The sequence below is a fragment of the Engystomops pustulosus genome, chromosome 2 (genome assembly GCF_040894005.1).
Source record: "Engystomops pustulosus chromosome 2, aEngPut4.maternal, whole genome shotgun sequence".
Classification (NCBI taxonomy): domain Eukaryota; kingdom Metazoa; phylum Chordata; class Amphibia; order Anura; family Leptodactylidae; genus Engystomops; species Engystomops pustulosus.
In genome coordinates this window covers 231,153,656-231,165,610 of record NC_092412.1, presented here as the reverse complement: position 1 = coordinate 231,165,610, position 11,955 = coordinate 231,153,656, and the positions used below count along the sequence as shown (strand labels likewise).

Sequence of the window (11,955 nt, the reverse complement as noted above, 5' to 3'; positions counted from 1 at the left end):
CTTGAAATTCAGTCTGATTGTTCTGTTCCTCTTCCAACAACAGTGTTAAGGAGGTTGCATTAGATACAGCGGCCACCTTGGGGGGGGGGGGGGGTATGCTTGCCTTTTAGAAGCTATAGAGTTAAATGTTTTAATTCAGCTATTTTTCTCTATAGCTTCTAAAAGGGAAGCATACCCCCCCCCCCCCCCAAGGTGGCCGCTGTATCTAAGATGGCAGACCGTAGTCAAGATGGCGTCTGAAACCATTGCGACCTCCTTAACAACAGGGTGTCATTATTTATGTCAAAGATCAGGTTAGACAGGGTTTCATATTTAACATCCAATTTTTAAATTTGTTGAAGTAATAAATGTAATCTAACAAAAAAAAATAAAAAATTCCCAGCAGTGTTATTTTATGGGGAATACAATTATTTACCAGATTTTTTAGACTACAAGACGCAGCGCTATCTTATAGTCCAAAATCAGGAAGATCCAGCACTGCCGCACCCTCCTGACCACTGTCCTGGAGATCTGAGCCAAAACCTGAAGATGGATAAGGCCCCATTCAGAGTCCAGTACACTGCCTAGTCACACAGCAGATGCTAATGAAAGGTACTATATAACATATCTTTTTTTCTGTAAAACCAATTTTTAATACAAAAACACTTTGGCAGTGTATGTACTATGCTCTGTGGGGACTGGGGGAGTGCTAAAAATGGCTCTCCTGGTGACAGGTTCCCTTTAAACTGGATGTGTCACATGAATACGGATAGAAAATACTGCAGTCTGAATACTGCTTCATAGAGGTTGTACCAGTTTAATAATTATTAGAAAACCTCCACCACTTAATAGACCAGGACCCACATAAATCCAGAGGGAGAGGGGTTGGGGTGCATATTCTCAATAATTGGTGAGCAAAGTGTCCATTCGCTTCTTTCGATACTATGAGCGCTGGAAATTGCTCAGATAATTGAGGCTCATTTGCATAATTATTTTTTCCACAAGAAGCTAAAATAACAGCAGATCCTGCCAGAGGGGAGACTGACTGTGTGCTTGGTTTACAATCCTTCATCCTGGTAGTAGATATCCTTCAAAGTGTAAAGGCCTTGACTGACACCTAGTGGTGATCAGACTGAACCAATATTCATATGGTTTACTGATATTACTGCTCAACTCCATTGTAACCCATCATTTTGATCTGCGATTTAGGGCTCATTCAGAGGTTTGTGAATTCTGGAACATGTGCTGTTTGGATTTCACAGACCGATTAGTTCTAAGGAACTCTGATGCAAGGATTCCCTTCTTTAATCAGGATTACAATTCATCGCTACTGTAGTGCAGAGAAGCAGGGACTCCTTGAGCTATATATGATGCACTACGAGTCTCGTTTTCCACCCTGTGGTCAGTCCATGAACGCCGCATACTCCATGTCCATGATTCAGCCGTATGCTCGATGTCCCAATCAAGTAAAGCACTAACATATATTCATGACTTCTCAGCAATGCTGGCTCAGTCCATAGGAAATGCACGCAGATCACTTTATGATTTGTCATAAAAATATTTTATTTCCTTATTATAACAATGTGACCCTGTGTACTGTCCTGATCAAAATAAATACAAAAAGTATAAAATCGGCTTCGCATCTTCACAGATTGAAATACATCAGTGTATGATCACAGATAAAATATCAAGTCCAGTAAAATGCCACCCAAGATCCACAACATTAACCTGGTGCCCGGCGGATGAAGATCTTACAGAGGGAACGCATCAGATACAGCAGCAATAGAGACATAAGGACATTCATGCAGGAATTGGGCTAAGTTCATTCAGTACATGCTGTATGGAGGGGCCACCAAGAATACACACGTGTGGAGACCAATATACACCCCATATGGGATGTAATACATTACTCTGTGCACTGAGACTATCAAATATAGAGCAGATTTTATTACAGCCGCTAGATAAGGAAGGAGGACCCCTTAAAGGGAACATCCACTTTAAATAAAATTTTTGAAAATTCTTTCCGTATCAATCCCTCACTGTTTTCTAGATCTCTGCTTGCTGTAATTCAATAGGAAGCGTCATTGTTTACTAGCTGTGGAGAACAGCCAATAAATGTGATGTCACACAAGTGCAGGGCTCATTACATCCCTGGTCACGTGATGTCACACACGTGCAGGGCTCATTACATCCCTGGTCACGTGATGTCACACAAGTGCAGGGCTCATTACATCCCTGGTCACGTGATGTCACACACGTGCAGGGCTCATTACATCCCTGGTCACGTGATGTCACACAAGTGCAGGGCTCATTACATCCCTGGTCACGTGATGTCACACACGTGCAGGGCTCATTACATCCCTGGTCACGTGATGTCACACGGCACCGATTGCTACGTGTTATAATGAGCTGTGCAACTATGAAGCTTCTTATAGGACTAGAAAACTGGAAATGATACAAAAAGTATATTGGAAAATTGTATAATTTTCCATCATACAAACAAAATCAAAATTTGCTGAAAGTGGACAACACCTTTAAAGATTTACCTCTCCGCCGCCCCCAAATCCTAACCAGAGCATATCGAAAATATGAAGTATACAGACCGAAGTTTGAAGCAAACCCTTAAAGCAGATACCTAAAAGGGGATTAATATGATAAGTGTGGCCCATGGGTAAACAGACAATTCTACCAGTTGAGGCGGCATAACGTAATGGCTATTCAGATACAAAATCTGCTCCATTTGTCGGATTCCTTTAACCAAATTTCTATGGAAACTTACTATACAATCACCTTGTATAGTGTCCATAGACTATAAGGCCCTCATTATTACATATTATCAGAGTTTCTGCATCTGGTGTGGTGGCTGCCAGCTCTGGTAATAAACTACAACGCCTTTTGGCTACCAGGGCAAGATGGGAGTTGTAGTTTCAAAAAAGAAGGTTGAAAACTCGCAATTTAGTGTACAGTGTCCTACAATGATTTGACAAAATTATATCAAAGTGGTCTTCATAGAACAAGTAGAGCGAATGAGGTAGTCCACATTCCAGCACAGGGGGACGTGGATGGATACAGGGCAAACTCCTGTCCAGCAGAAAACAATATAAGACACTGAACAAGTAAGGCACATACGGAACAATATAGGACATGCATTTCTTCGTCCATCCATAAGGGCACGGAGTACGGCATCCCTGAGATACTTAATGCACCCAGTCTTTGGGTTCCTGCAGAACTTTGAGGATCTCTGCCTCCCGAGACTCTGGAGGAGGTACATGCATATACTCCCATCTAAGGAAACAACAAGACATGTTACAACAAACTTAATTTTCTGCAAGATATTTCATTAATAAGTTATTTTTATCTCAAATAAACGTTCTATTTAGTCATTGTACAACCAAAACTTGGATTTCTGAAACGTGCCACAATTAAGAGGCTTGTGTCCATATCTGTGGTGCACAACATAAAAAAAAGCAGCCTATAATAGACTTGTCCCTTTAAGTGTGAAAACAGCATAAAAGGAGACAAGGCTAAAACAGTCTAAGGAGATAAAAGTGATTGAAAAACATTGCTGCATTCTTCCAAAAACAGCGCCACACATGACCATGGTTTGTGCCAGTATTGCAACTCAGCTCCATGCAGCAATACAGTCACAAACAAGGGTTAGGCGTGGTGCGGTTTTTGGAAGAAAGCAGCCATGTTTTACAACCTCCAGGCAGCCTCTTCACTAAACAGCATACCAGGGGAGGTGCCAAAATTACTGAAGCTTTTTGACCACTTTAATTCCGGCACAACATTCATGCACTCAATTGAAATCCTACTAGTTCTTGCCTGGTGTAGGATTTTCCCAATAACCAGCACAAGTTTTAGCAAATTTGGATGGCCCCACGCACTTTTTTTTTAATAACTTGCAAGGTTGCAAATTCTATGGCATGCACAAGGAATTTCATACTTTTCACGCCATGTATAGGAAAATAGCAGCATATTAAGAAGAATACATCAGTCATTTATTCAGTAACAAATACGTACCTGGCTGTCAGTGGCAGTGACATAAGAATGCTCTCTATCCTAGAGCCTGGGGTTGCAAGCCCAAATTTGGTTCCTCTGTCATAAACCAGATTAAATTCCACATATCTGTAATGCAAAAAAAATTAAAATAGATTCCACTAGTTTGCAGCACCAGTTAAATCAAATCAAAAGATGAGGGGGCACAGTCTCCGTTTGGAGAAACCAAGGTTTAATCACCGGAGGCAACAGGGCTTTTTTACTATGAGAACGGTCAATCTGTGGAATAGCCTGCCTCAGGCGCTGGTCACAGCAGGGACAGCAGAGAGCTTCAAGAAGGGTCTAGATGCCTTTTTACACCTAAATAACATTGATAGTTATGTTATATAGAATTGTTTCCCCTAAATCCCTTCCTCATCCAATCCCTTCCCTTCCTTGGTTGAACTTGATGGACAAGTGTCTTTTTTCAACCGTATAAACTATGAAACCAGATTAAATTCCACATATCTGTAATGCAAAAAAAATTAAAATAGATTCCACTAGTTTGCAGCACCAGTTGCAATTCTTTTAATTGCAGCATCGTCCGCGCGTGTCTCACCGTCCTCTCCTGAGCTGCTGCCACAATTTCTCGTCCGGGCTGAAGGAGTCGTTCTTGTGCTTGTTGACGATGGGGATATAACACGGCACCACGGCCTTGGCGCAGCTCTGCACAAACTGGAAGAGGTCATCTTTGGATGAGGATTCAAGATCGTCAAAGAAAATGCCACCGACTCCTCTGCGTTCCCCGCGATGTTTGATGAAGAAGTAATCGTCACACCTGAAACGAGACCAGGACATTGATATGTGGACATGTGAGCAAGAATAATGAGTGATAACCCAACATTCACATTCTGTAGGCACAGGAGCTGCTAAGCATCTATTCACACTGAACCACTCCTATGCCTATTCCTACTGCCTAAAATTAAATGACATTACTGCAGTAATAGCAGGGGGCGTTTCAACCATTCATTTGGTACATGGTCAATCCATGGAGTAAAATGACATGTTGCTGGTTGGAGATCCACATTTTAGGTTAGACCTCATGTCCCATACTAGTGCTGTACAATATATTGGAATTGCTAGAAGCCAATCTGTGATCCATTCTCATATTTCCTGTGTGGTCATGCCCCTAGGATCCTGTGGATACAAGTCTAGTAAATGGGGGTCTATGGAGCCATCCTAGTTCACAAGAAGAAATAAGAATTGCAAAAAGTAACTAACTATTTATATCACAGCATCAGGCTGTGTAAAACCCAATAACCGGACTTTGACTAGCTGTCCTCCTGGTGCACCGGCCATAACTGTACATTAGCGCAGCGATGCAGCATGAGAGCAGAAGGACGGATGTGTTAAAGTATATACACAGAAAAGATATATACTGGGTGGCACTACTGAATTTATGATTATTTCCAAAGAGTGTTAGGCCCCTTCTACACTTGCGTTGCAGATCACGTCAGAGTCTGATCAGGGTTTGGTCAGCGAAAAACGCACATTTTGCATCAGAGTGCAATCAGTTTTCAGTCAGAGTTTGTTCAGTGTGTTTTTCACGCGCGTTTTCAATGCAATTTCAATGTAGAAAATGCACGTGAAATGGACTCCGGACTGAGCTCTATCTTTTCTATGGCAATTGATGCGTAAAAAAATGCATTGCACTTGCAAGTGTCAGAGTGCAATGCGTTTTTGATGCATCTCCATAGACTTGCAAGTCACGCGCGTGAAAAAAGCACCATACAAGTCTATGGAGATGCATCAAAAACGCATTGCACTCTGACACTTGCAAGTGCAATGCATTTTTTTACGCATCAATTGCCATAGAAAAGATAGAGCTCAGTCCGGAGTCCATTTCACGCGCGTTTTCTGTGCGTGCTTTTGACGTGCAGAACTTGCATGGCACTCTGACCCATTGTAATCAATGGGTCTTTTCAGACTTGCATTTTTTTTCACGCGCACACACACGCGGTTTTTTAACGCGCGTTTAAATCTCCGCATGTTCTACTTTTGCAAGTCACGCGCGTGAAAAACGCACCATACAAAAGTAGAACATGCCGAGATTTAAACGTGCATTAAAAAAAAAAAAAAACATGCGCGTGTGCGTGAAAAAAAATGCAAGTTTGAAAAGACCCACTGATTACATGCAAGTTCTGCACGTCAAAAGCACGCACAGAAAACGCACGTGAAAAACACAAGTGTGAAAGGGGTCTTAGTGTCACTGTTTGGTTACAGTCTTTTCCAAGGGTTACCAGTGTCAGACATGTCAGTTGCGGATTCAGGGAAGAAACAGGAGAAATGTGGTGCTCCAATTACCAAAGTAGACAAATGCAAGTGTTCATAGAGAAGTAATGGAATGGCACGCACCGCGTTCTCCTTCCAATGAAATTTATTTGTGCATACTTACAATAACAAGACGTGCAAGTAACAATTCATGGGGACGGGAGGACGCAGGGACTCACAAAATGACAAAAAAGACAGCTGTCTTGTGAGTCCCTGCGTCCTCCCGTCCCCATGAATTGTTACTTGCACGTCTTGTTATTGTAAGTATGCACAAATAAATTTCATTGGAAGGAGAACGCGGTGCGTGCCATTCCATTACTTCTCTATGATTACTTGGATGCGTTAAAAACCTGAACTGTTGAGGACATTCTTATGCAATGTATCATAGACCTCTGGACACTTACTCATAGATCCAGGCACTGACTGTGGTAGTCTTCTATCCGTGATCCACTGCCTCCTGTCTAACACCAACTTTCAAAATTGTGATAATGAATCAAAAGGGCTCCCCAAAGAAAAACTAATTTTAAAAGTTGACTGTAGAAGGAACAAATATAAGACAATTACCACAGTCACGGTGCCTGGATCTATGAGCAAGTGTCCCTGGTTTATCATGATGGATTTTGGATTGTTAGCAATTTACTGTTTAGTACATAGGCGGCGAGTGCTAGCTGACTGTCTAGTTGCAAGTGATTTCTGTGGTATAGGGTTTTCTTAATCTTAAAAGGACATCTACCACCAGGATGAGGCATTGTAAACCAAGCACACTGACATACTGGTGTCTGCCCCCTCTGACAGGTTCTGCTCTTTTAAGAAAAAAGTTTAACAAATTATGCAAATTCTCTAAAAAGTGACACAGGCAGATAAGCAAATGACTGGTTACACCATGAATTTTGAACCTTCTGATTTAGCAATTTTTAAGGCTTCTTGTCTCTAAACCTATTTAACCCTTACCCAACCAATTACTTCCACAGTTAAATTAGAATGATTAGACAGTATTATCAAAAGCGTACATCAATAGGGAAAGGCTTTACAAGTGATGCTTTATGGTGTGATGTGACATCAGTGGTCAGCATTCTGCGCTCGCTCAGCGCCCCACCCTTATTATCAGGGAGGCCCAGCATGGCCGTTACACTCGTTATCTCTTTTAGGAGTCAGCAGGTCATTATCATATAAGGGGAAGAAATCTTCACACTGTGGATGTGTAATATGAAAGACGACAGGTTTCGTAATAGCAGGAATGTTCACATCACAAGACCCCAGCGAGGCTGATTAGTAATATGTTATTGAGGGGCCTACAGAAGCCAATCCTAAAACATCACTGACAAGGTCGTACAACAAAGATCTCTCAAATAAAAAAATAAGCGTCAGCCTTGTCAATGAGCTGCTCAGAGGCACAACAATGTTCACTTACCACTTCTTGAATTTCGGGTAGAATTTGGGACTATGTTGATCACAAGCCTCCTTCAGAGTCTGATGGAAATGGACCACATCTTCCTGGTTCAGATAGGTCGGAGTCAAGTCTGTGCCACCACCGAACCACCACTGCTTATTCCCTGGGGAAAGGGGTCAGGAGAAAAAGTTTTGTAACTAAAATGAAAGGGGGACCCATAAAGAGATACTCCCAAATAAAAGGCTGCACAAGGATGCCTCATTACAAAAACATTGGGGAGATTTATCATACGTCGACACTTGTGCCTATGATGACCTTCCAGATACATCAAGAGCCTCAGGCCTTCTGGTGGCTGCGCTGGCAACAAAAACTTCCACAATAGTCATGAATAAACCACAAGAACGTTATATATGTGGAACAACCCCACACCGGCCCTCTCCGCTGCACCCCCCCCCCCCCCCTTCATGGCCTCTAGGGGGGAGCTAGTGTAAAGGAGATAATAGCAATGCCTGGCGGTTCACAAGGCACCACCATTAGTTCAGGGCGCCAGTTGTCTGGCAGAGAAACCCTCATGAACGTTCCCACCATTGTTTCCATAATTTGCATCAAACGTTCAAACCAGAGGACCACAAGTCCCCACACCTCAGTTATACTTACCATCAGCTTCCTCAATTTCAAAGTATCTGTAGTTAAAGTGAATGGTGGGAACATGCGGGTTCTTGGGATGGATGACAGAACTTACTCCCATGGCACAGAAGGGAAGTTTTCCTAAAAGAAAGAGTCAGATGTCATTAGGAATCCCATATGGTGACAAGACATAATCAGAGCTGTAGGAATTACTCAGAGCGGGGTCTGGGGGCAGATAGATCAAAATATACATCCATGAGTCGCTCTGACTACTCTCCATGCGTTATTAATGACTGCTCTAAAGTAACTATCCAAAAGAGTATTTATTTATATGGAACCTCTGTAAGATCTGTGTTTTATATATATTTCATTAATAAAATGTCCATAGAACAGTGATGTTTGTCGCGTTCAAATACAACAGAAACCCAGAAATGATGCAGAAGCAGCACATTCATTTCTGATCACCGTCTGCCGAAAGGGCCCAAGTACAAGAGTTATGTGCGGTCACCTCCGCAAATAGGGTAAAGGGCAGATTGACCAAGTGCTGCAGTATTCTGGGAGATCCATAATTTGGTACAGTGACCACCACCACAAAACCCTCAAACTACACTTATCCCATTTAATATGACACACATTTTCCCTACAGATTAAGTATTATATGTATGAGCATAGACAGCGGTGTGGCACACTCTTTACACATAGGATTCTCACTCCGAGACTGAAAATCCACAGGATGTATTGTACGAGCACTATACTGTGGCAGTATCTAGTATTATCTGAGTGAGTGCACATGGCTCTGTATAGACCAAATGTATATACACACACACACACAGGCCTCGCAGTACAGAGAACTATTTACAGCAGATCATAAAAGGCTCCTCTGATCTCCTTTCTCACCTTGAACCTCTGTAGGAAATCCAGGTCTCATACAACCTCTAATGAGAGGCCTGAAAATGCAATTATAAAGGTGCCGTACACATAAGATAGAAGTAGAATTATCTATCTAGATACCTAGATGCAGCCACAGAATTCCCATACAATACGTGGGCCAGCCACATGTGCTATACACCAAGCTTACAATTGTAAAGAACAGCAAGTACGGATATACGGTGTAAAGCAATGGACTGTCCATAGGTACATGTCACATGCAGTTGGGTTGCAAAGTTTACAGACTAAAGTTAACATTATAAAGTGTCTTTATCATTACTGTCATCTAAAGTGGTCGTACATGCTTTATGACACAGAAGAAAAACTGATTCTAAAGTGAGAATTAATGATTTCAATGGGGGACGGATGCAAAGTATAGCATTCCTCCCAGGCTTCCGCTGAGTGAAGGAACAGGATGTAATCTATAGGTTTACATCTTAGCACTCCGTTTTAATAGTGCATAGAGAATCCCCCTGACAGGTCCTTACAAAGGAGAACAATGACGTGAGCCCGGCCTTACCATCCTTAGTCTTCAGGTTCTTCCCGCGGCTCCTCATCTGCTGAATGGACTCTTCTGACAGGTAGCCGTGGACCACTGACACATTCACTCCAGCCTTCTCAAAGACATTGCCATCCTGGAGGACACAGCTCACTCCTCCTCCACCTGCAAAGAGGAAAATCTAAGGAATTATTCATGTAGAGGAGTAATAGAGGCAAAGAGATATAATATCCTGTGCCCGGCACAGACAAAAAGGGCCCAATAATTGCCAGCCAAGGTCTACAGGATCCCCTGCATAACACGGGACTTGTCAGCACAGAACACCAAGATGCCACGAATACAAAATTATGCCTAAAGAAACGTTATCAGGATGTGTGCAGTCATAGAATGGCTAAACACAGCGTTTATACAGGCTGTGCCCAGGGCCGCAATGACAGCCTCTGATTTATGGGTCACCTTGGCACAAGTGGCATAAAATACAGAGATGATTTTTATTTTAATAAGATGAAAGCGATAACAGTAAGCATGCAGGAGCTAGTGAACCTTACAAGGCAGCCTGGCACCCTGGCAAAGTGACTAGGCAGCCTGGCACCCTGGCATCGTGACTAGGCAGCCTGGCACCCTGGCATGGTGACTAGGCAGCCTGGCACCCTGGCATCGTGACTAGGCAGCCTGGCACCTGTAGTGCAGCTAAGCATACATGCACCTTGTACTGCACCAGGGTAGCCTGGGGCATGTACTGTGGCCTAGCAGGTTGGCACATGTGGTGTGGACAGGTTAAATACAATCTTGTGCTGTGCCCAAGCAACCCTAATGTGCCAAAACTGGTGGCACCTTGTACTACATATGGGAAGCTGGTCACTTTCTACTGTACCTAGGCAGTCCATCAGCAGCCCAGCACCTTGCAGTGTATATATGGGCAGCCTGACGCGCCAGCTAGGCTCAATGGCATCTTGTAGTGTATGTGTGTATATATCTCATTTATTGGCGATACAGTTTGGCTCCCTGGCACCTCACAATGTATATATGGGCAGGCTGGCACCTTGCAGTGTATATATGGGCAGGCTGGCACCTTGCAGTGTATATATGGGCAGGCTGGCAGTAGTTAGGCTCTCTGCGGTGAATATATATACACACATACACACATATATACAGACAGTACATTTAGGCTCCCTGCAGTGTGCCCTCCGCACTCACCCTCCGTCCTCTGCCACCGGTCCACAGTGAATGCGGCCCCGCCGTCCGCCCGCTCCAGCGCCCGGCACACCTCCGCCTGGGTGTCCATGATGAGGAGCTCCATGCGGCTCTTCATGTCGCCGCTGTGCCGCCGCAGCTGCTCCGGATCCGTCACCGGAGGAGCCATGAACCCCGCCAGCCGCCTCTCCAGCTCCTGCCCGGGATCCAGCGAGGCCATCTCCGCCCGCTGCAGGTGCTTGTACCCGGCCACCAGTCCTGCGGTCACCGCGGCTCCTGCAGCCACCAGCAGCGAGCGGCTCCCGGAGGAGCGGAGAGAGGAGCCGTGCATTGCTCGGGCATTACCGGAGAGCCCCGGGAGCCTCCCCCTCACTGCCCGGCCAGCCCGGAGCACCGCCTGCAGAGACATCACCGCCAGATGTGTAATACCCGGGCACCGGGCACTGAGTATATGTACTGTGACAGCACGCACGTCTGCCACAGGGGGCGGGGTCACCGGCAAGGCATGCCGGGAGCTGTAGTCCTTCCGCAACCATCAAGTCCCATGATTAGCCTCAGGTCACATGACCTGAAGAGGGGGCTGCCTGGAATTGTAGTCTTGTAGGTTTATAGTAAACGCTGTCATGTGAGCAGCAGAAATAAAGCTAGGAAGTTAAAGGAAACCTACCACTTAAAAGGGGTAGTTCTAAGACACAGATACATGGCACCAGCTCAGGGTGAGCAGGTGCTGGAGCATATTTTCATTAGTACAATAAACCCCCTATCACCGATTTATAAGTTATATCCGCGTGTGGCGGATTCTGAAGTGCTGCAGAGCCGGTGACGTCACCGAGCTCTCCGGCACACTTGCACCTGCGCAACTTCGCACGAGGAAACAGCCCGTGCTAAGTTGTGCCGGCGCAGTACAGGGATAATACACACAGTGATGTCACAGTACAGAGACAATACACACAGTGATGTCACAGTACAGGGATAATACACACAGTGATGTCACAGTACAGGGATAATACACACAGTTATGTCACAGTAC

At 44.3% G+C, this 11,955-nt stretch overlaps 1 protein-coding gene across 2 annotated transcripts; it reads right to left on the bottom strand.

Moving 5' to 3' along the window:
• Positions 1-1,517: 1,517 nt before the first annotated feature.
• On the bottom strand, positions 1,518-11,444 carry CPOX (coproporphyrinogen oxidase). Of its 2 annotated transcripts, XM_072138508.1 has the most exons (7): positions 10,929-11,444; positions 9,753-9,896; positions 8,336-8,446; positions 7,700-7,841; positions 4,577-4,795; positions 4,003-4,107; positions 1,518-3,264 (listed from the first exon to the last, which is right to left on the bottom strand). In XM_072138508.1, the coding sequence occupies exons 1-7, from the start codon at positions 11,332-11,334 to the stop codon at positions 3,177-3,179; spliced, it is 1,215 nt and encodes a 404-aa protein (XP_071994609.1). In that variant the 5' UTR covers positions 11,335-11,444; the 3' UTR covers positions 1,518-3,176. The 2 variants fall into 2 exon arrangements, with proteins under 2 accessions (XP_071994609.1, XP_071994610.1); XM_072138509.1 differs by lacking the exons at positions 1,518-3,264; positions 4,003-4,107 and adding an exon at positions 4,443-4,485.
• Positions 11,445-11,955: the final 511 nt, after the last annotated feature.

Bases quoted from the DNA above. Each gene is read 5' to 3' on its own strand.
- CPOX (XM_072138508.1), bottom strand. From the start codon at position 11,334: ATGTCTCTGCAGGCGGTGCTCCGGGCTGGCCGGGCAGTGAGGGGGAGG. The intron at 7,842-8,335 runs GTAAGTATAACT...CCCTTTCCCCAG, and splicing joins TGAAATTGAGGAAGCTGATG to GGAATAAGCAGTGGTGGTTC. The intron at 3,265-4,002 runs GTACGTATTTGT...TTGTTTCCTTAG, and splicing joins TCACTGCCACTGACAGCCAG to ATGGGAGTATATGCATGTAC.